General features: G+C 52.8%; 9 protein-coding genes across 9 annotated transcripts in view; 8 read left to right on the top strand and 1 right to left on the bottom strand.

Annotated features, from left to right (window-relative positions):
* A1O5_10278 (uncharacterized protein) overlaps positions 1 to 1377 on the top strand; it is a gene marked incomplete at both ends in the record, with an annotated part of 1619 nt that extends 242 nt beyond the window's left edge. Inside the window, 4 exons of the mRNA XM_007750854.1 lie at positions 85 to 435; positions 590 to 654; positions 737 to 812; positions 899 to 1377. Of these exons, the coding sequence (XP_007749044.1) occupies positions 85 to 435; positions 590 to 654; positions 737 to 812; positions 899 to 1377 (971 nt within the window). The remainder of the gene's footprint in view (positions 1 to 84; positions 436 to 589; positions 655 to 736; positions 813 to 898) is intronic.
* Positions 1378 to 3739: 2362 nt separating this feature from the next.
* A1O5_10277 (uncharacterized protein) lies at positions 3740 to 5362 on the top strand (the record flags this gene model as incomplete). Its single annotated transcript, XM_007750853.1, has 1 exon — positions 3740 to 5362. The coding sequence occupies one exon, from the start codon at positions 3740 to 3742 to the stop codon at positions 5360 to 5362; it is 1623 nt and encodes a 540-aa protein (XP_007749043.1).
* A 487-nt stretch (positions 5363 to 5849) lies between these two features.
* A1O5_10276 (uncharacterized protein) lies at positions 5850 to 6655 on the top strand (the record flags this gene model as incomplete). Its single annotated transcript, XM_007750852.1, has 2 exons — positions 5850 to 5984; positions 6041 to 6655. 2 exons carry the CDS (start codon positions 5850 to 5852, stop codon positions 6653 to 6655), a joined length of 750 nt encoding a protein of 249 aa, XP_007749042.1.
* A 357-nt stretch (positions 6656 to 7012) lies between these two features.
* Positions 7013 to 7986, top strand: A1O5_10275 (uncharacterized protein; the record flags this gene model as incomplete). The annotated part of the gene is made up of 3 exons (XM_007750851.1): positions 7013 to 7298; positions 7347 to 7774; positions 7840 to 7986. 3 exons carry the CDS (start codon positions 7013 to 7015, stop codon positions 7984 to 7986), a joined length of 861 nt encoding a protein of 286 aa, XP_007749041.1.
* A 1792-nt stretch (positions 7987 to 9778) lies between these two features.
* A1O5_10274 (uncharacterized protein) lies at positions 9779 to 10978 on the top strand (the record flags this gene model as incomplete). The annotated part of the gene is made up of 1 exon (XM_007750850.1): positions 9779 to 10978. The coding sequence occupies one exon, from the start codon at positions 9779 to 9781 to the stop codon at positions 10976 to 10978; it is 1200 nt and encodes a 399-aa protein (XP_007749040.1).
* Positions 10979 to 11586: 608 nt separating this feature from the next.
* Positions 11587 to 12528, bottom strand: A1O5_10273 (uncharacterized protein; the record flags this gene model as incomplete). Its single annotated transcript, XM_007750849.1, has 1 exon — positions 11587 to 12528. The coding sequence occupies one exon, from the start codon at positions 12526 to 12528 to the stop codon at positions 11587 to 11589; it is 942 nt and encodes a 313-aa protein (XP_007749039.1).
* A 1196-nt stretch (positions 12529 to 13724) lies between these two features.
* Positions 13725 to 14914, top strand: A1O5_10272 (homoserine O-acetyltransferase; the record flags this gene model as incomplete). Its single annotated transcript, XM_007750848.1, has 2 exons — positions 13725 to 14629; positions 14740 to 14914. 2 exons carry the CDS (start codon positions 13725 to 13727, stop codon positions 14912 to 14914), a joined length of 1080 nt encoding a protein of 359 aa, XP_007749038.1.
* Positions 14915 to 15658: 744 nt separating this feature from the next.
* On the top strand, positions 15659 to 16252 carry A1O5_10271 (uncharacterized protein; the record flags this gene model as incomplete). The annotated part of the gene is made up of 1 exon (XM_007750847.1): positions 15659 to 16252. The coding sequence occupies one exon, from the start codon at positions 15659 to 15661 to the stop codon at positions 16250 to 16252; it is 594 nt and encodes a 197-aa protein (XP_007749037.1).
* Positions 16253 to 16773: 521 nt separating this feature from the next.
* Positions 16774 to 21447, top strand: A1O5_10270 (uncharacterized protein; the record flags this gene model as incomplete). The annotated part of the gene is made up of 2 exons (XM_007750846.1): positions 16774 to 17118; positions 17179 to 21447. The coding sequence occupies 2 exons, from the start codon at positions 16774 to 16776 to the stop codon at positions 21445 to 21447; spliced, it is 4614 nt and encodes a 1537-aa protein (XP_007749036.1).
* Between the last annotated feature and the right edge of the window lie 29 nt (positions 21448 to 21476).

Here is a 21476-nt window from a genome sequence, read left to right as displayed (position 1 = left end):
TCACTCACTCACTCACTCACTCACTCACTCACTCACTCACTCACTCACTCACTCACTCACTCACTCACATCTCTCCCGCTCTAGCCCTTTCCGCTTCCTCAGAATACTCGGTCCGCGTCCTCACGCGAGACCCAGCCTCCACCCGCGCAAAGTCCCTCGCGGCCCTCCCCAATGTCACCTTGATCCAAGGCACGCAGGACTCCGAAGCGGACCTGCACCGCGCCTTCAAGGGCGTATACGGTGCGTGGGTGAACCTCGATGGCTTCACGTTGGGCGAGATGAAGGAGTTATATTTTGCGTTTCGGTGCTATGAGATTGCCCGGGGCGAGGGGCTGAAGCATTATGTCTGGGCGAACTGTGACTATGCCTTGAGGATTGCGGGTTGGAGAGAGGAGTTTCATTGGGGCCATAATGACGCAAAGGGACGGGTTGGCGGTGAGTCTTATGAGGTTTCTCTTTGGTTCTTGAGATATATCACCTGTTTTGAGGGTGGTGCTTGTGTTTTCGTCCTTTGCACGATATCAAGGATGCTGGAACGTCTCAAGGCTGGGCATGACGTTCCGGTGCTGATGGATTGAATGTGAAATAGACTTCATCCTTGCACAGGATCAGAAGGGCATGGCGTCGACGCTGTTCACTGTCGGCCCTTACATGGTGAGACTACCCTCAATCCACCTGTATCTGGCTGCACGTCGGCCTTCCATTACTCAACGGATGCTAACTTTCTCTCGCACAGGACATGCTGATCGATGGAATGTTGATGCCGGCAGAAGAGCTCGACGACGGCACCCTCGTGTGGGAAAATCCGTCCGGTGAGTGAGCCGGCTTCAGGAAGATGCCACCATATTCTCACACGGTGAAAACGGGGATGCTGATAAATCTACGCGACACGCAACAGAGGACGGCAAAATCCCCCTCATGGCTCTCCACGACGTCGGCGTCTTCGTGAAATGGATCTTTGACCACCCAGAACGTTCCACGGGTATCAATCTCGAAATGGCCACCGACCAAGTCTCTTTCTCGGACATCACATCGGCATTTGCGCGCGTGACAGGCCGCAAGGGGATACACCGCAGGGTTTCGTTCGAAGAATACCTCCCTAAGAAGGAACCTTACCCAAATGCCCCTGCCAACTGGGCAAATACCGACGGATCGCCGGCCACAATGACTTGGCGGCAGAACTTTACGGCGTGGTGGAAGTTTTGGGGTGGCGGCCTCGGAGCGACCAGGGATATGAAGTTGTTGGACAAGATTTATCCCGGCAGGATCAAGACAGTGGAAGAATGGATGCGAAAAGTTAATTACCAAGGTGGGAAGAGGGGAGCTGTGTTGAAAAATATTGGGGATCTCATAGCGAGGCGGCAAGCTGCTGGCTAACCAGGACCGAAAAGGAAAATTGCTTCGTAGTATTGAGGAAAAAAGCATCTCAAGAGAGATCACTGAGATTCAACCTTCAGGCAGTGCATTTCACCGAGGTTAGTCGATGTTTTCTACCCTCATGACGTCCGCAGGAGGGAAGAACGTTGTATGAGGATCAACCGAGGATAGGATGGGCAGCTCCGTGCGATGAAAGAGGCAGCTCTCGGTGGATTGGAGGGATCATCCATCGTGCAGGAGCTCCCATCGTGATGGTTTGGCCACACTATCAACATCCTGCAAGCTTGGTTTGTTCGTCATCAATACTAGGTTTGTCCAACACGAGGACTCTTGCCGATCTCGGGGGAAACCCCACGGTTGAGAACGAGCGAGCCAGCGAGCCAGATAGCTGGGTCATAAAGTGCTGTCGCCACTACTGCCAGTGTCAGTAGTAACACATCCACACCTGGTTAACTCTCTCGCCTTCTAACCCTTCTCTGAAGGAGAGTGCTGGGGGGTGGTAAGTCAACTCACGGGCCCTGACGCTGTGAGGGACACATTCTCCTCTTTGGAGTTGTCGCAAATGGGCTTGTTGGAGGAGCAGATAGTGGTAGAATGCCCACATTCAATGGACTATTAACCTAGACCTAGTGCAAAGAGGCCAGGGGGGAAGGCATTTGCACGAACACCCCAAAACAGGTTTGGGAATAAGTCCAAGTAAGCTGGCGAGCTGGATGTCTTTTGTGGGTGGTGAGTCGCCAGAGGCATGCAGCCAATGGATTAGTTGTCGTCATGGCGCGTGGCGGTAGCTTGCAGGGTGTAGTATTGGTGTGCGATTCCTTGCACCCTTACCAAGTCCTTTTGTGGACCTTTTAGATGCGGATGGAAGGTGTCGCCGACTCGAGTCAAGCGAACTGATCTCCGCACTGTGTCTGGCATATATGTACATATGTACAGGATGCAAGAGGAAGCGATAAGAGAGCGGGGGGATCTCGTGATTGTCGTGATGGTGGTTGGTTGCGTCTTTTCAACAGTTCCTCTCTCCGGCATCCAGGCCGAACAACCCCCGCCGTGGGCCTCGTACGCGCGTGTCGCTGCTGTTTGGGCACGCTACTTGCGTGTTGCTTCACAGCTTAGATAATGATCGAATTGCGTGTGCACCAGCCTCCTTTGCCATCGCGTCAGCCTTACAGCAATAGGAGGTCTGACTGCGTTGTCGCGATCTCGGGAGGCTTTAAATAGCTTGCTGACTCCTGGAACGTGGAGCAGGCGTTAGGAGGCCGAGGCTGATGAAACGCGGTGACCGGAACTCATCGGGGGCAAAATGCCGGACGCCTGTGACACAGGGCAACAACACAGGGCTGCGAAATTGCTGAGCGGCGAGAAGGGTCAGGGGTGGGTGATTGGCTGCGTTGATCATCGCGCCTGCTAAGAAGCGGCCAAATCACGGCTTTTCGCCATAGTAACAGACAGTGGGGGATGGGCAATGGGAGATGGGAGGTGGGAGGTGGGTGGTGGTACTGTAGCGGTGATGTTGATCAGATGGTTCACAGCAGGGCAGGTGTAATGTGTAATGGATGGTGATTTGTGTGTCTGGACAAAAAGCAAGAAACGATCAGGAACCTAAAACTTTCGGCCGCGGCTTTCACCCTCGCCTCGCATGGTGCTGCCCATTCCAGAAGCGAGGCCTGCGGGTTTTAGCCTTGGGGGAGGGGGTGCATTTGGGAGCATCAGGGGGGATCGGTGATTAGGGTTGTTACGTGGCCCGGGGATGCTGATCTAGCCTAACAAGTACTTAACTGGGTAGAGAGGAGATGCCGTGGGCCCTGTCAACCACTCACACGCCCCCGTTAGTCTACCCGAAGCCCACTCGACACAGCGAACATCAGTATCCACCAGAATTTACACGTTCCCTTTGCTTTTCCTTTTCGCGTATCCCATTTCCACCCATCCTTGCGGACATGGAGGCTGTGCACCTACGAAACGAAGCGTGTCCTGCGCCTGGTTCAGTTTAGCATGCATTGTCACTCGCTCGCTGCTGCTGGCTGCCCTTCTTTTCGTTTTGGTTCCTGGGACATTTGCCCCGAAGCTGAAAAAGTGCCTGAACCCACCCTCATCTGGTCGGGCCTTCTGACCCTCTTTCCCTGCCCCCAGAACACGCGTTACCAGATTTTCTCCGAGTTTGCTGTCTGCCTGCGCCCTGAATATCCCACAGCCTCCTTCATCCACATACATTCTTCATTGCCTGCATAACGCTGTCTTCTCTGCTTCAGCATCTATATTCTTCTTGGAGTCTTGACTGACTTCCAAGTCATATGGCGGCTTCCTCTCCTTTACTACGCCAACTTCTTTTCGTTCTCCGCACTCCTTGTCCCCGCAAATCATGAATTCTCCTTGTCTGCAGTCGGATGAGTACGAGCTGTCGAGGACGAGTACACACACATCAGACGAAGCAGACGACCCTTTACTTTATTTCGAGCACGATTCAGACCACGATGGTTTCCAATCCCATTTGCTTACGGGCCAGACGGTGTCCGGCGTGGTCAAACCAGGAGTTTCCTCCCAGTTCATCTCCCTAGCCCCTGCGTGGCTGCGCAGGCAGTATCTGCCACGCCGTCCCCGAACGAGATCAAAACGACTCCCTCGCCGATACGTCTGCACGCCCAGATCACTCCTTCGAAAATTCGCTTTATTTTGTTACATATTCTTCACCACCATCGCCGCCATCGTTATCGTGGGAGGCGTCTTTTTCCCCGGCTACACTCACCTTCCCCCTCATTATAGAGCATTAAGACAAAGGGCGTTGGCTTCCGAGACTCCAGGGCGTGTGAACCAGCAAAGTCAAAAAGTCTTTCTCGTAGCGAGCATCTACGACAAGGGCGGGAAACTGCTCGGCGGAGATTGGGCAGAAAATGTACTAGAGCTGATACAGTTGCTGGGACCACAGAACGCATTTCTCTCGATATATGTCAACGATTCCGGACCGGAGGCGAAAAAGGCGTTGGAGGAACTCGAGAAACGGGTTCCATGTGATCATGCGTTGGTGTTTGAGGACCACTTGAGCATCGACAATCTGCCCCACATCCAGATTCATGGACAAGAACGCGTGAAGCGTATCGAGTATCTGGCTGAGGTACGGAACCGAGCGTTGAGGCCGCTGGAAGGTTCACGCACCACGTTCGACAAACTCCTCTACCTAAACGACGTCGTTTTCCATCCGATCGACGCTGCCCAATTACTTTTCTCAACACACACCGTGGCCGACGGCGTCACGGACTACAGAGCTGCCTGCGCGGTGGATTTTATCAATCCTTTCAAATTCTACGATACTTTTGCAACTAGGGATGCCGAGGGATACAGCATTGGACTGCCCTTCTACCCGTGGTTTGCGGCCGGTGGCGACGAGACCAGTCACCAAGACGTTCTGGACGGCAAGGACGCGGTGCGAGTTAGAAGCTGTTGGGGTGGGATGGTTGCATTTGACGCGCGATTTTTCCAGGCGCGACCTGGTAGACCTGAGCTGATTACCGCGGGCAATCAGAGCCCGAGCAATTTCTCCACGCCTTATCGCTTTCGTGCAGAGAGGGACCTCTATTGGGATGCGTCGGAATGTTGCCTTATCCACGCCGACATTCAGAACCCTGAGCCTGGAAATTCGGGCATTTACATGAACCCTTTTGTTCGCGTGGCCTATGACTCCACAACCCTTTCGTGGCTGGGCTTCACGCGGCGGTTTGAGCGTCTGTACACACCAATTCATTGGCTAATTGACCTTGTTACCAACAAACCAAATTTTAACCCGAGGCGCCATGAAGAACCGTGGCAGCAAGTGCAGGAGACAGTTTGGGTTGCAGATGAGAGGTTACCGCCAAACAACGGTTCATTCCACCAAGTGACGAGGCTTGCCTCACATGCAGGCTTTTGTGGCCGCCAGGGATTGGCGCTGATTAAGGAAAACATCATGGAAGGGGAAAGAAATTGGGATTTCGTGCCGGTACCTTCATGAAATCTTTGAGCATAGCGACGGCGTCCGGAGCGAGACAAAATTTCAGCGTGGGAATATTACGAGCTTGTAAAAATCATCTGGCGTCGACGCGAGCGACGCTGTTTCGAGATCAGCTGTGGAAAAAGAAAACTTGATGGAGAAAGAGAGATATGTAAATGCTGAAGCTGTTGGACAGCTCTTTCTGCCTTCCAAGTGAGCATGTCTGCCCCAAGACCATTTCCCATTTCTCGGCCATTTATTGTGAAATCGACCGCCGAAATTGGAGTGAGTTGTTCCTTAAATTGTTGTCAAAAGTATCAGGGGGGCCATCAGTTGTGAATGTCCCGAGTGAAGTCAGAGGAAACGTTGGCGACCGCAGCTGGATCTTTCCTTCTCAACTCGCCTCACATTCGACGACTTCTTTCTCTCCGACTTTCTTCATTGCTATTCGTAAAGCGCCTTGCTCCTGCTGTTTTGCGAAGCTGTCAGACTCATTACAGTCGCGATCATGGCCAAGTCGTCGCCGTACGACGATCCTGCCATTCTCAACAGATTCCTTGACGTGATCAGAGGCAATGCCCAGTCTGCAAAGAGTGCGACCCAATCCGAAAAACCCGAGTCAAAACTCAACCCAGCAAACCCAGTGAGTCATGTTCTCGACGGTCCGTCCTTCACCCTGCTTACGCTGACTTGAACAAGGACTTCTCTCCCAAGGTTATCGTCGCCGGTAGTGACAGTGGCTTCTCTAAAACCAGCAGCCGTCCGGACGACTTGCAATCGGGATGTCAACAGGGAGCTACTGCAAGCCTTCTTGCACCTTACCATTCTCCTTTCCCCCACGTGTCTATTGCTCAGAGGACTGCTCCAGTCGACCTGGTCCAAGATCAGAATGGCATTGTCACCGAACCGACAACTCCGCCCGCTGTTCAGGACAAGCAAAGAAGCCTCATGCAAGAGCACCCCAATACGGCCGCAGCAACAGACGGACCACCATTTCTGACCCCAACACAGCATCGACTCCTGGTTGGCAAGAAATCCGGCGCCGAGCCCCTCAAAGAGAACAAGTTAGCAGAGCTAAGCCATCAGACTCAGGGTTACATGGATAGTGTGATTGATCGATTCCGAAAGTCAAAAGAACGGATTCTGGGACAGAATTCTGTAGCTAGTGGCCGTGTTGCTTTGGGCAAGTGCCAGATCATGCTTCTTCTTGCGTTTGCTAACTTTCTACAGCTCGAGACCAAGAGTCTAACATGGACGCGACGGATGCTGCCATATTCCACCAAAACGACGAGACGTCAATCGGATCTCGAGTAAGCCAGGGCAAGAGAGATGAGCCTGGCAAGAGCAGTAAGCATATTTTGTCGCCTTTTGAGTTTGCTGTAGTTTACCAGCTAACCAGCTGGAAGGCTGGCAAGAGAAAGCTCCCGATAGTGCACCTTGCCGCACTCTTTTCGCGGATTCTGCCTACAAAACAGGTGGTCAGCAGAGTGAGAACGACTGTAAGCTCCAAGTTTACTCCATCCCATCACTTTCTCACAGATAAATGCAGGTTCGAAGGAAACGATCAAATCACCAGAGGTGGTTCCATTTCTCACCTTCGCTGAGACCGCAATTGCGAAATGTTCTGGTAACGTGAAGCTGTCCAGAGAGGAACAAGAAGCGTCGACAACCATGATTTCTGTCGAAGACGAGCCCCCGTCAACTTCCGCTCTTAATCTTCATAGAGACAGCACAGTCGAATGGGAGAACAGTGGCGAGGAGGGCGTCCCAGCAAGATGCACAACGAACGAGAGTAGTCCCCCCTTCACACACACCCAATCCCCCACGATTGTGGTCATCGCGAGCACAGAGACAGATGACAGCGCTAAAGAAGGAGATGATGGTGACGAAGAGGAAGATAGGGAAAACCTGGCTCGATTCAAGTCATGGGGAGCACCAGCGCTCCGCAACAAGCCGCGTAAGTTCTCGTGAATCTATTGGACGCATTTATCACTAATGCTGCTAGGATCTCGCCCACGCACTATCATACTCTCTGGTCTACCACGCGGTGCCGATTTCACCCTCGTTCAGTCTCTCATCCATGGTGGTGCGATTGAATGTATGAGACTCATATCATCCAACCCTCAGCGAGTCACAATCTCGGCGCATGTAACTTTTACCTCTGCCGATGCCTGTGATCGCTATATCAAGGAGTATCCCAACGGTATGGAAGTCCGTTATCAAGGCAAGAGGTGGTCTGTTCTCGTGCACAAGAAAGATCATGTGGACGTGATTTCCGGAATGCTACAGGGATATCTCGATTGCGGCGCGACACGTGTGGTTAAGGTGAGCGGGGCAGACGACGACTGGGGGATTGTTGCCTTGAATAGACTTGCTGAAGGAAAGACTGGAGCACGTCAAGTCGAGGCTGTGCAGGATACATATCACAATGAGGTGAGTCCTTTGAGTTTTCGGATGTTCACAGTTTGGCATGTGAGCTCAACTGATTTCTGTAACAGACCCGTACCATCGTTTTCCGATTTGCCAACATCAGCCATGCAGTCCAGTTCAAGGGCATTCTTATTCGAAGTGACGATTGGGAAGGATGTCGTGTGGAGTTTGCAGAGGATCCATGCGAAAAGGCTACTGGACTTCGCAATGATTGAACGCCGCAATGGGTCAGCCTTAGGTGCCCGGGCTCTTTCCTTGACTGGGGAGATGCCAGCGACCATGTTCGGACCGAGACGACTTGAAACGAGACTGTGAATACAGTACGTGCAGCTGTGCGAAGAGACAATGTCGAAACGGAGAATGGGGCCCCAGCTGGGATTCGAGTTAGAGCTGGTACTGGATAATACCAGAGGAGTCAGTGTCTGTCTATCTACACCACCCTGACCACCCACGTGCAAGAGAGAAGCACTCTCTTCTACGGGGAGATCTGAGGGCCACTGAGCTAGTCGTCGAGAGCAACATGGTCCCCATTTGCGGGATGGTGGTGGTTGGTGGTTAAGGCAATTAAGGTTAATAACCCGAGCTGCCCGAGGTCCAGCTGCATGTGACATGAGCCCTGGTGAGCACAAGTTGTGCCCAGGACCACAATAATCGAGGTGCCCCACGTCGACATGAGCCCGCGAATTTTTCTTCTTCTCTCTTCCTCATACCCCAACTGAGAGAGGGGTGATTGAGCTCTTCATTCTGTACAGACATTCACAACCATCGAAGATCACAGAGTAGCTGTCAGTGATCGGCTCGGCGAAGTTCACCATGGGTCAACCATCTCAACAGGCGTCCAACGCCATCATCTACACAACTTACGCGGCATTCCTGTGCGCAATTCATCACCCTATCCGTCTGACGCAAAGCAAGAGAAGAACAACTAACAATGCTCTTAAACTAGTGTCTTCGGTCTCTTCGTTGCATGGACTCTGCGGCACCAAACCAAGGGCGAGTATCTCGCGACTTTGCGAACACAGAAGGGTACAGAGAATGATTCCATCCGACCAACCTACCAGACTCCCGCCTTGGAAGAAAAGTTGGAGGCTGACACATTCCCCAGGCATACCTTTGGCCCTCAACTTCATCGCGTCGGGTGAGTGTGCTCGAAGAGCAGCAGCCTGAAGCGGCAGCGGCACGGGGGTTACGCACGGTCGACAACCAAAGCACAACCAGAAATGGGACGACACATCGAGCTTTTCGAGGTGGAACAGGACCTCGTTTGATTGATACAATACTTTGACTCGTTGGCATGCTGAGCAAAGCTCTCCATCTGAGGTTCGTATGCTTGCATCAACGCCATTGGCCCTCGTTGCTTTTGGCCGACAGAAGATTCCGTGCTCTGCTCCTCTACTCTGATTGTCCACCTCAAACAGGTTCAGGCGTGGTGTGCCTTCTTTTCGACGCCGAAGCCCAAGGGCCAATGTGCAGCACTACGGGCGCTTGTGTCTGATCATTTCCCTCGCTTCATCCACCTGGCTACCTACCCCAGAAGCCAGAGATGAACAAGTCGAGAAATGCTGATTACACAATGCTGAGACTGTACCGTCAAAACTCGATCAAGTTAATGCTTGCGTGGGAAACGTGCTGCCAGCTTCTTCCTAATCCCCTGTCCCCCTTCCCTAACACTCAAGATCGTGCATACTAACAAAATTCTACATTTCCGCCAAACAGCTCTGGGCTCAGGCATATTATTTTCTTACCCGCAGATCTCCACGATCGCGGGTGTCCAGGGCCTCGTGGTTTACAGTCTCTCCTCAGCTTTACCACTTCTTATCTTTGCCTATCTTGGGCCCATCATTAGGAGAAAATGTCCGGAGGGATTTGTACTCACTGAGTGGACACGCCAGCGATATGGAGTTATCACTGCCCTATATCTCTCCGCTTTGACGTATGCATCTTCACCCTTTCCCTCTGATCTCCTCACATCTAACGCAAATCAGGCTTATCACTCTTTTCCTCTACATGGTCGCTGAGCTCTCTGCCCTCCAACAAATCATCAACGCCCTCACCGGGCTCAATGGGCTCCCCGTGGTGATAGTGGAATGTGCCGTAACCACAATCTACACTTCCCTGGGCGGCTTCAAAGTCTCTTTTATTACGGACAACATCCAAGGCGCCATGGTTGTAGGGCTGATCATCATCGGGTGCATCACTGTCGGCGTGGAAACTCATATCCGTCAGGACTTGATCGACAAGAGTGGATACCTGAATGCGAGCTTGTTGGGCTGGCAATTGGTTTACATCCTGCCAGTGGCCATCTTGACGAATGATTTCTTCATTTCGGGATTTTGGATGAGGACGTTTGCGGCGAAGACGGATAAAGATCTGTGGGTCGGTGTAAGCATCGCGACCGTGGCGGTCGCCATCATCTTGACACTTTGCGGCGTGTCTGGGCTCTTGGCAGGATGGTCTGGCGCGCTGGGGGATCCGCCTCAGCAGTCTTCGATCGCCTTTTTCCTCTTACTGGAACAACTTCCCGCTTGGGTCGTGGGGATCGTGGTTGTCATGACGGTCGCTTTGTCCACTGCAGCATTCGACAGCTTTCAATCCGCCATGGTGAGCACCGGGTCTAACGACATCTTTCGAAACAAGTTGAACCTATGGGTTCTCCGAGCCACAGTAGTGGTGATTATTGTCCCGGTCGTCGTGGTGGCATTGAAGTCCCCTTCGGTGTTACAGATTTACTTGATTTCCGACCTCATCTCGGCGTCGTCCATTCCTGTATTGGTTATCGGGCTCAGTGATCGATGTTACGCCTGGCGCGGGTTTGAAGTCGTAGTCGGTGGATTGGGTGGTATATTCACCGTCTTCCTGTTCGGCCTTGTTTTCTACAAGGGAGACGCCAGCGCTGCAGGAGCTCTCATGTTGCTGGAACAAGGCCTCTACGCGGATGATTGGTCCGCGTTCGGAGCGTTTGTGGCTGCGCCAGTTGGTGGGCTTCTGTGGGCCCTTGGTGCGTTTGGATTGAGGCTCGCTGTTCAGTGGTGCATCGCGAAGATTCAAGGGACAAAGTTCGATGCGCTGGACAAGCCCGCGGCGCCGACGGCGAGCTTTTACACTGGGAGAGTCAGTCCTGCGCCGGGCGATTCAGAGGGAGAAGTCTATGCTGATGGAGACGGGGTTGTGAGGAGCCAAGTCGAAGTCAAGGGCAAGTTCTTTTGAGCAAGGACTCTGGAGTAAAGGAGAAAAGGAAGAGAGTTCTATGACGACGTGGCTCATCAATGCTACTTGGAAATAGGGCATTGCAGCCAGAGCTCTCTTTCGGCGGCTCTCCTGATTTGAGGGAAGATTATGATCAGCAGGCAGAACGGAGACGCTCAGTCAGTTCATTTGCTGAAGACACGGTGCTTTGCCTTCACCACAACAAACACAGGCTTGTCTATTCCACAGATCAACATTGACACAGACGATCCGACATCTGTTCCAGGTCCGGCATGAAAGCAGCTTTCAACGAAGAGATGGATATCCCTCTTGCAATTTGCAGCGCGGAAGGAAAGGCATCATGTCGCAGTTGGGTTCATGTGTGATGTTGCTGTTCGTACATGTTTGTCTGGCAGGTTTGCTTGCGCGATACACTCATTTGGACACATAATGTTGCATTCCATATTATGTGAACACTGCTCGTCCGCTATCTATCTGCTCTTTCCCACTGTCGTGCAATCCATGATCTATTGATAACCCGAGCCCCACGGCCTAAAACGTTTTCTCGGTCTAATTAATTCTAAAGCAGCCAAGAGCAAAAACAACCTCTCGAAGGTGATTGATTCATCTCACTGCCCGTCCACCTTCTCCTTCAAAAGCTCTTCGCCTAGCTTGCACTCTGCCCTCTCCTCCTTCAAGACCGGCCTGGGAAGCTCAAAGCCATCCACCACCCTCGCATAGGTGATTCCTCCAAGCCTGGCCACGGGTCTCAGCACGGCGGGATCAATGAGGGTTCTGTCCTCGTTGATCGCGTCCTCTCTCACCCAGAACCTGACTCCTTCAATGACGGCCAGCACGCCGGTCTTTTTCCCGGGGGTCTTTGGGGAGCGGGACTCGAATTCCTGCGTCGAGAGCAGCTTTCCCTCAACGCTGAACACGCTCTCCTTGATGCGTGAGCACTTGACGACCTCGCAATTCGCGGGCGTCAGGCCTGACACGCTCCACTCGGACAAGCCGTAGGGCAGATCGATGGCGCAGGCGTTGGCGGCCTCGACAAAGTCCTCGCTAATGATGTTGATCACGCACTCGCCCGTCTCGACCAGGTTGCGTAGCGAGTCTTTGGCGTTGTCGAAACCGCCGGAGAAGCCGACACAGAAGATGGGCGGGTCGTGGTTGAACAGCTGCGTGTACGAGAAGGGGGCTAGGTTTGTCGAGAGGCCGTCCTTGGACCGCGTCGATAGGAAGCCCACGGGTCGCGGGATGATGCCACTGATGAGCAGCTTGTAGTTCTGCACCGGTTGTCTGTCCGGCGCGTAGGGGTCGATGCTGATGTGTTGTTTCTCGGACGTGGATGATGGTCCGTTCACGTTTGACTTCGATCCCGACCCAGCACCAGAACCATACGTCCACTCTGGATTCCGCGTCTTGGTGAAGCGCCACGTGCGTGACTCGTCCCAATCCGGGCGCGAGGCTTGCACTTTTGCAAAGTCGCCGTGCGGATTGCGCTTCACGCTCGCCTCGGCGTCATGCTTCTCTTGCGCCTCGCGTGGATTCGACGGAGCTGTGGACATGTTTGATGGACGGAAAAGAGCAGGCCTGGATCGGGAGAGGGCTTCTTAGGCGTTTGTAGTGAAGGTGAAGGTGAAGGTGATTCCGTAGAGCGGTTGAGGTTGATCAATCAGAGGAATTGGAGCCTGAGGCTATTGTTTTCTGATCTCAGATAATATGTACCAGAGTTTCCGATCTCGACGTGGACGGCTGGTTCTTCTCTTCTGAATGAACTCAATGGTCTGACTATCTGTACGTCAGTGAGTCCTTGAAGGATGAGCAGCAAGTAAGACCGGGGAAATTCTGTCGCCGTCGGGCTGTCAGAAATTAAATCGCCAAATGGCAAATCTATCTTGCACTCGCCTCCCTCCCCCACAATAGGCAGCTGGATTCAGGAAATGGGCCTGCCCGGAGACACAGAAACGAAAGGAGATAGGTCGATAGAACTAAGCCCACCGAGTTTCAAGAGAGTCAGAGAGAGACGGGATTTGGTGTCCGCTCGTTGTATTGTGTCTCTCTACGAGGTACATAATCTATGCGGGTTATAGAAGGGTGGGAGTCGTCGTTGTCGTTGTCGTCGTTGTCGTCGTCGTAGTGTCGCCCTGTTTTACATACTCTACGTCATGACTGACGGTACGTAATGTGTACACCTGCGTTGATGCCTCTATATCTGGTTGTATATCTGTCCCTGTGTGTGTCCTGCGACATCATGTACACTCATACACCAAATCTCAGTAACGCCCACTCTCATACGCACTCGCGCTCGCACTCACACTCACACTCACACTCACACTCACACTCACACTCACACTCACACTCACACTCACACTCTCGGACAACGGGCACCTCCTCTCCCTGCGTAATGGTATCAAACAAGCACCAATCCCCCATGAGGCGTCGAGTGGAGATGAGCGACTTTGCGGGGTCAGAGTTTCGCGGCATGTGCTGGCTGCTGATATGATACGAGGGGAGAGTCTCGACGGACCTCTTGTTTGCTACAGAGTGGGCTGAGGAGACTGGCTAAGCAGTTTACACGCGAGAGAAGGAGAGAAAGGAAGAGCAAGAACGCATTTCCCACTGTTGCTCTTCGTTATTCATTGCTTATCTGACTCAACCGACTCTGATACGAGATTCAACTGAGATATCTGTCTATTTTATCTATCTGTCCATATTGATTAGCATCAACTCCCTCTTCCACTTGTTGCAGACGAGGACAACGATGGCAGACTACGAGACATACCACCTGGGCGACTTTGCGCTGCAAAGCGGAGCCACCATCCCCAAGGCATGGATAGCATACAAGACATTCGGCTCACCCAGCAACGCTGCCGTGCTCTATCCGTCGTGGTACTCCGGCCTCATTTCTGACAACGAGTGGCTGATCGGCTCCGACAAGACGTTGAACCCGGAGAGATACTTCATCATCATCCCCGCGCTTTTTGGCAACGGCCAGTCCATCAGCCCTTCCAACTCGGACGTCGTGCCGTTTCCCGACGTCACCTTCTACGACAACGTCAAGGCCCAATACCGCCTCCTTACGGAGAAGCTTGGGATCAAGCATTTGAGGGCTGTGCTGGGTTGGAGCATGGGCGCCGCTCAGTCGTTTCAGTGGGTCACCCAGTATCCGGACTTCGTCGACATTTGTGTGCCCTTCTGCGGGAGTGCAAAGACGTCCATCCACAACCAGGTATTTTTGGAAGGTGTCAAGTCCGCGCTCTTGGCGGGCAAGCGACTCAGTTCGGCGGGAAGTACCTTCGGCAGGGTTGAGAATGCCCAGGATTCCGTCGCGGTGAAGTCCAACCGTCAGTGGTCCGAGCAGGAGAAGGCGGCTGGTCTGAAGGCCTTTGGGAGAGGGTACGCCGGCTGGGGCTTCTCGCAGGCCTTTTACCGCGAAAAGCTCCATGAGTCCGCCTACGGTGCAAAAGACCTGGAGGATTTCATGGTCAATTTCTGGGAAGCATGGTCCTGTTCAAAGGATCCGGAGAATTTGTTGGTCATGTTGCACACATGGCAGGCTGGAGACGTCAGCAAGCAGGAACCATATAACGGAAACTTCGAGGCGGCGATGGGTGCCATCAAGGCCAAAACGCTGGTTTTGCCCAGCAAGACGGACCTGTATTTCCCGTAAGTGTTGCCGTTCGGTTTGTTTGTGCTCTTGTTCGGTCGCCTGTTTCGACCATCCTCGACTTCAATATCTGGCTCTCGATCGCTTAAGCTCTTCTGATCCATAACAGGCCCGATGACTCCGAGTATGAAGTCAAAAACATGTCGCCGGGCATTGGCCAACTGGATGTCTATCCAAGCATCTGGGGACATTGGGCTGGGGGACCGCCAGGGAATATGGACGATGTCAAGTGGCTTGATGAGCGCCTTACCAAGATCTTCGCCGAGGCACCGAAAAGAGGATGAGATAGCGTCTTGTAGAGGCCATGTGGGAAAGCTTCAGGTGTGAAATGTGATTAGCAGCGGTAGGTGGTCCAGCTATGCCGTCGTATCAGCCGCGTCGGGAGAGATCCAGCCATACAAAATTAAACCCAGAATGCTTTGGAATACAGTGTTGAGACAGGTTTTCGAGGGGAGCTGTTTGAGGACTGACCTTTTATAACCCGGGGTTGTTTGGCATGCGTTCGTTTCGAGCCACCAATGTCGAGGGCATTTGGTTTTGCTTTTCTGAATAGTGCAATCTAAGCAAGAAGTCCAGCCAGCGGCCTGGCATCAACAGAAAGTAGCCAAGATGATGCGACTTTTCCACACTCCATCTTGGATCTTCTTCACACGGACACTTCCCGGTTGGTGTCGGCGTCTCAATGTGAGGGAAAATACCAGAAATCCTTCACATGATTTCGATCCGGTATGCCAAAGGCGGGCCGCTCCCAATTTGGCGCTGTATCCTTGGGATTGGCGGCCTCGGTACCGTATCAGGGTCTGATGTAGCTGCTAAACGTTGTGCTCGCTGGACGGACAAATCCATCCCGCAAGACTTCCAGGCCTTATAAAACCATCGATAAAGCTGTTGTCAAGCCGCGTGCAGGGGAGAGGCCAGAGACACTCTAACTCACACCATTCCAACGGATTTGAAGATCTGTCCACCACAAAAGCCGCCCAAATTTGCTGGTTGTCGCATCGCACACTTACCAGCCCAGCAATTACATCATGACATCGAACTTCAAGGCCATTCACCTGAACCACGAGATCCCAGACCTTTCTGGTTCCTTTGAAATCACCTGTTCCCCGGGCACGGATATCTGGGACAAGCCGCCTGCAACGCACTCATTCAATGCGCCAATAGTGTACAGGACTAACACAGTCGGCTCATTCAAGTCCGCCAAGGTGACAGTTTCGGCCCGGTGGAAGGACAAGTACGATCAAGGCGGACTGTGTCTCGTCATAAGAACGAGCGACATCACTCGCTGGGTCAAGACTGGCATTGAGTTCCTCGACAATGTGCCGTTGGTGGGCACTGTGGCCAAGGATCGGTGGGCAGATTGGAGTCTCAGGCCTCTGCTGGCTGAGACAATGAGTATTGAAAACACGGCTATCGTTGAGATGGAGAATGCAAGCGACGGAAGTCTCTGGATCTGGCTTGTCAGTGAGAGCGGGAAGAGGTTACCATTGAGAGAAGTGACTTGGTGGGGAGATGTGCCCAAGGAGACAGAGATTTGGATTGGTGTCTATGCTGCGAAGCCCGCACCGCATGGTGAGAAGGATGATTTGGTTGTTAAGTTTGACGGGTTGGATATTCAGTAGGAGAGGGAAAGGGGAGTTAAGGGAGCGTTGTCTGTGGCTGGCTGGCGGGCTGACGGGCTGACGAGAAGAAGGCCGCGACTCACGACCAACAATTCAAGTCATGCATGGGCCCATATCTCGGTAAAAGCATAGAAAGAGAGACTTCAGGTTGGATAAAACGGTCTTGAACGGTCTCGAGAATAGGGTTTCCGGTAGCAATGAAGTTCAATCGGAGTGCCTCAGAAGCAAGATCAAGTGCCAAAGTGATTTGACGCGTCTCAATGCGGACGCGTTTTTGTATGCACTCCATACTAATGTTACTCGAACACTATCGCCAGCATTCAACCACCGCCGCCATCATCAATCTGGGACTGCTCCCACCACCACATCCTTGCCCCTTGCTGCACTTGACCATCATCGAGCCTTCGACCTGACAACAGCGCATCCTGGTCTCGGGTAGAACAACTGTTCTCCATCCTCTGATCGTGTTTCGCACCGCTTTTCGAAAATGATCGTCGCGCCGTGACACCCCTCTTTGCATCATGCCCTCTCGGCCTCGCAATGCCGCTGCAGCAGAAGCTGCGCCGAGTCAGCGTCGATATCACATACCAGGCCTGCAGTTCGAAGACACCCTGACATGGCGCGCCGGCAGACCAATTGCCGTGGGAGACCTTCTCACGCGACTCCAGAAGCTCGCTGGCCAGCTGCGCACTTATGACTTGGATGAGGTCGACTCGCGCGCCTTTACCACCCTTGCGCACGATCTGGCAAATCCAAATCTCCTCGGCCACAAGGACAAAGGCGTGAGAGCATGGACCGTCTCCTGCATAGTGGATGTTCTCAAGATCTGCGCCCCGGATGCGCCGTTTCTCGAGGGGCAATTAAAGGTGGGCTGGCTCTTCTCAGTGGCATATACCTGAAAGCGTCGCAACTGACAAGAGGGGCAGGACATTTTCACGGTCATTATCAACTCCATTCTCCCTGCTCTTGCAGATCCAACCAATGCATATAATGCGCAACATGTCTACATCCTCAACTCCTTGGCTGAGTCGCAGAGCATTCTACTGGTAACTGACATTCCGAACCACGACACCTTGATCACGTCTCTCTTCACCACAGCTTTTGATATTGTCGCGGGCTCTGGGAATAACTCTTCGGGTGTGGAGGTTTCAAAGAGCGTGGAATACCACCTAAAGAACCTTCTGGCTGCAGTTGTCGATGAGGTTACCCTCCCTCAAGAAGTTACGGACATCATCATTTCCCAGTTTATGCGCGTGGACGCCCGAAATATTCAGGACCACGGAACCAAAGGCAAGAAACGGGATGCTCGCGACAGCAAGCAAGGGACATTGCTCCTCAAGGAGTACCCTCCAGCATACAACATGGCAAAGTCACTGTGCACTACCTGTCCCGAGAAAATGACGGCCCATATTACACAATATTTTGGAACTGTGATCGTCGACGCGACCACTGCTAATAATGTCCCTCAGCCTTCCCACAGGCGTTCTGCTTCGGACCTGGATGGCGACGGTGAAGAAAGAGAGGGCCTAGCAGATTTGCGGAAAGCCCATCGGTTACTTCGAGAATTGTGGCGTGCCTGCCCAGATGTTCTCCTGAATGTCATTCCTCAAATCGAGGAAGAATTCTCCGCTGATTCTCCGTCTCTTCGTCGGCTGGCCACTGAAACTGTTGGAGATATCACTGCTGGTATTGGCATTGCCGGCTTGCCTCCATCCGTACGCCTCGATCCTGCTGCTTATCCGTTGCCCTCGATTGACCGCCCAAGAGAGCTGCCTGCGCAAATCACAAACCCGCTCTTAACCCCTGCCTCCCCCAAGCCATTTATGGCGGTCCACGCCACGACATATCAGTCCTTTCGCGGCCGTCGGAATGATAAGTCATATGCTGTTCGCGAAGCATGGGCCAATGCGGCTGGTCGAATCTTGCGCACCTCGGCTGGAGGCATCGGTCTGAATCCTCAAGAGCTTGAGGACCTGCTTGCCGGGTTTGCTCAGATGCTTCGCGATCCAGAAGAACACGTTCGTTTGGCGGCCATCCAGTCCATCAACACCTTCCCCTACGAAGATACGATCAATATTCTGGGAGCGGATGGCGGCCTAGCGGAGCCGTACACCGTGTTTTCCTCTTTGGCTGAGCGCGTCATTGATCGAAAGCACCACGTCAGAGAGGCTGCATTTGAATTGCTTGGTCGGATTTGGGGCGTCGGTTCGCGCGATATCGAGTCGGGCATTGAAGTCGTCAAAAGCACCATTGGAGAGATCCCAAACCGTATCTTTGGCGCTTATTTCACGAACGAGCCGCACGTCCACGCTGTCATTGACAGAGTGCTGTATGAAAGCCTATTGCCGCTCTCTTTCCCGCCATCGAAAGTCCAAATATCCCGCTCGGAAAGCCAACCACAGCGAGCCAAAGGAAAAGACGGTGGCTCACAAGAAGAATCGGTGTTCGATCCTGACGCCATTCGAGCCCGTCGCATCCTAACGCTAGTTCGAAGCTTGGATACCAGACCTCGCGCGGTGTTTTTCAGCCTTCAGAATCGACAGGTGCAAATGAGCAAAGGCATGAGAGTGTTCCTGGAGACCTGTGAGGCATATAATGGAGGCGTTGTGGAAGACGGCTCGTCGGAGGCAGCGCTTGAGGAGCGTCTCACCCGCATGATCGAGCAGCTGTCGAAAAGCTTCCCTGATCCAGCTGAGTTTACCGCTGACCTCTGGAGGTTTGCCAGGCAACACAATCGTCGTTGGTATCAGTTGATACGATTTGCCACTGGTCCCGAGTACGACTATCGCACGGTTACCAATGCCATCAAAGAGCTCATTAAACGAATACGCGAAGCCCCGAGCACTGTACAATCGCTTGTTGATACGATTCAATCGGTCTTCTACAGGTGTGCATTGCTCGTCTATAATCGCAGCCATGTCCCGACGATCATGGCGATATCGCGGACGGATGAGAGTGGTCTGGGTGAAGTGGCCCACGAGGTCCTGAAGGAGATCTCTGCTAGGAACCCGGAAGTGCTCAAATACCACATCCAGACGCTGTGCAAAGAGCTTGAGGATGAAGCGCCAGCAGCTACAAGACCCGAACAAGACGGTACCCCTGACACCCTGAAGGCATGCGCGGCGTTTGCTCGAAAATACCCATCGGAAATGCCCAAGGAGCGCAAGTTTCTGACTGCATTGGCGCAATTCGCTCTGTTCTCGAAATCACCACGAGCAGCAAAACATGCCGTGACCATTATCATGATGGCGGCTGACAAAAAGGAAATGTACGCAAAAGACCTCCTGACAAAGGCGTTGAAAGTTATCGAGTCCGACGATCCTCATTTCCTTGCACGCTTGGCTGCGATAGCGCAGGTCTGCCTCCTCGCACCAGCCGCGGCAAAAGTCGATTTGGATGCCATTCAGGAACTTGCTGTCTCGAAAATCTTACTCAAAAACCGGTCGCCTAGTAAGAAGAACGATCCGAGTGCTTGGGATGAGAGGCCTGACGACGAGACAAGATCCAAAGAATTGGCCTTGAGGATTCTCGTCAATCGTTGCAGGGCCCAGGATGACACCGCGGATACCGACGAATTTGTGGCGCTGACCAAGGAGACATTGAAGCATCTCACCGCTTTGATCCAGAATGAGGGAGAAATAACGCCGTCAAAGGATACACCGCCCTCACAGAAGAACCGACTCAGACTCATCGCTGCACACCTGATATTGAAGCTCTGCAGTCATAAGAGAAAGTGTGACGACTTCGTCGACCCTCGAACGTTCATTTCAATCGTGATGATTATAATCAATCCTCCCAATCCGGTGCGGGCTGGGTTTGTTAACTCACTGAAGAAGTATCTTGGTCTGAACCGCTTGCACCATAGGTGGTTCACGGCGCTCTTTCTTCTAGCCTTTGAGCCAGACACGGAGCTGCGAACGTCGACTGTTACTTGGATTCGAGCCCGGGTACAATTCTTTGCCAGGCAGCAGCTCCAAGCAAGTCCTGCAAATAAGAAAGTAAATCAAAATGTAATGGAGTCGACATTTGCACGTCTGCTGAGTTTACTAGCTCATCATCCGGATTATCCAGCCCAACGCAGCGCCGAATTTGAGGAAGAATTGCTCGATTTTGCCAAATATATCGTCTTCTACCTGTGGACTGTTGCCACGGAAGACAATCTCTCGTTGATCTTCCACATTGCACAGCGGGTAAAGGCTGCCAGAGACGGTATCACAGGCACTGATGAAGCAAGTGAGCGACTGTATGTTCTCAGCGATCTGTCTCAGGCGGTTATTCGAAATTACGCAGATATCATGCCAGCGCATGCCAAGGGGTTCAACCTTCTCCAGACATGGCCCGGCCAAGTCAGCCTCCCGCGGAACTTGTTCAAAGCACTTCCCAGCCACGAAGCGGCGCAGGAAATCGCTGAGAAGAATTATCTGCCCGAAGACGTTGCTATTGGACTAGAGAAGATGATTCGGTCCTATATTAAAGAGTTGAAGAATGCAAGTCGACCACCTAAGCGGGCAGTGGTGGCCGAGAAGAAGCGGAACAGCGATGCGGCGGGGTTGAACAACGATGAGGATGATTGGGAAGGGAGAAAGAAACCGGCAAAGAGGCCGAAGAAAAGTACTCTTGCAATCCGCAGGACACCAAAACCGAAGCGCAGGAGTTCCGAGCTTGCTAGCAGTCCGAACCTGCCGTCGCGGAAGAGTACTCGTACTTCCAACGTCGTATCATATGCAGAGTCGGATACAGAGGACGGGGACGTTGAAATGGAAGACATGAAGTCTCCTGCAAGTAGTCCAACGGCTCGGAGAAGGGTCATGACAAAGAAGCGAGAGCTGGACGAAGAACAGGACCAGGCGGAGAATGGCGATGGCGACAGCGAAGACGAGAGCGAAGACACAACCCACGAAGAGCTAAGGAACAACGTTGAGATGTCGGCTCAAGAGAGAGGTCCCGAAGATCAAGCCCATGTTGCCGAGGATGAGAATGCTGCTGCTGCTGCTGCTGCTGCTGCTGTCAGCGAAAACGATGATAAGTTGGCGAAAAAGGAAGATATATCCCGGCCCTTGAGGGAGAAAAGGAATGCAGTTGCTGGAAAGAAAGGACGAGGCAAGAAAACTACGACCAAGGAAAGCACGGTGGCCAAGCAAAAAACAGAGCCGGCAGTCCGGACGACCAGGCAGACGAGGAGCACGAAGACGTGAGTGACGGCATGAGCTGATGGGATTTTATC

This window comes from Cladophialophora psammophila, assembly GCF_000585535.1.
Source record: "Cladophialophora psammophila CBS 110553 chromosome Unknown aczJe-supercont1.19, whole genome shotgun sequence".
Classification (NCBI taxonomy): Eukaryota; Fungi; Ascomycota; class Eurotiomycetes; order Chaetothyriales; family Herpotrichiellaceae; genus Cladophialophora; species Cladophialophora psammophila.
The sequence above is the reverse complement of the archived record's forward strand: the minus strand, read 5'-3'. Positions and strand labels throughout refer to the sequence as shown.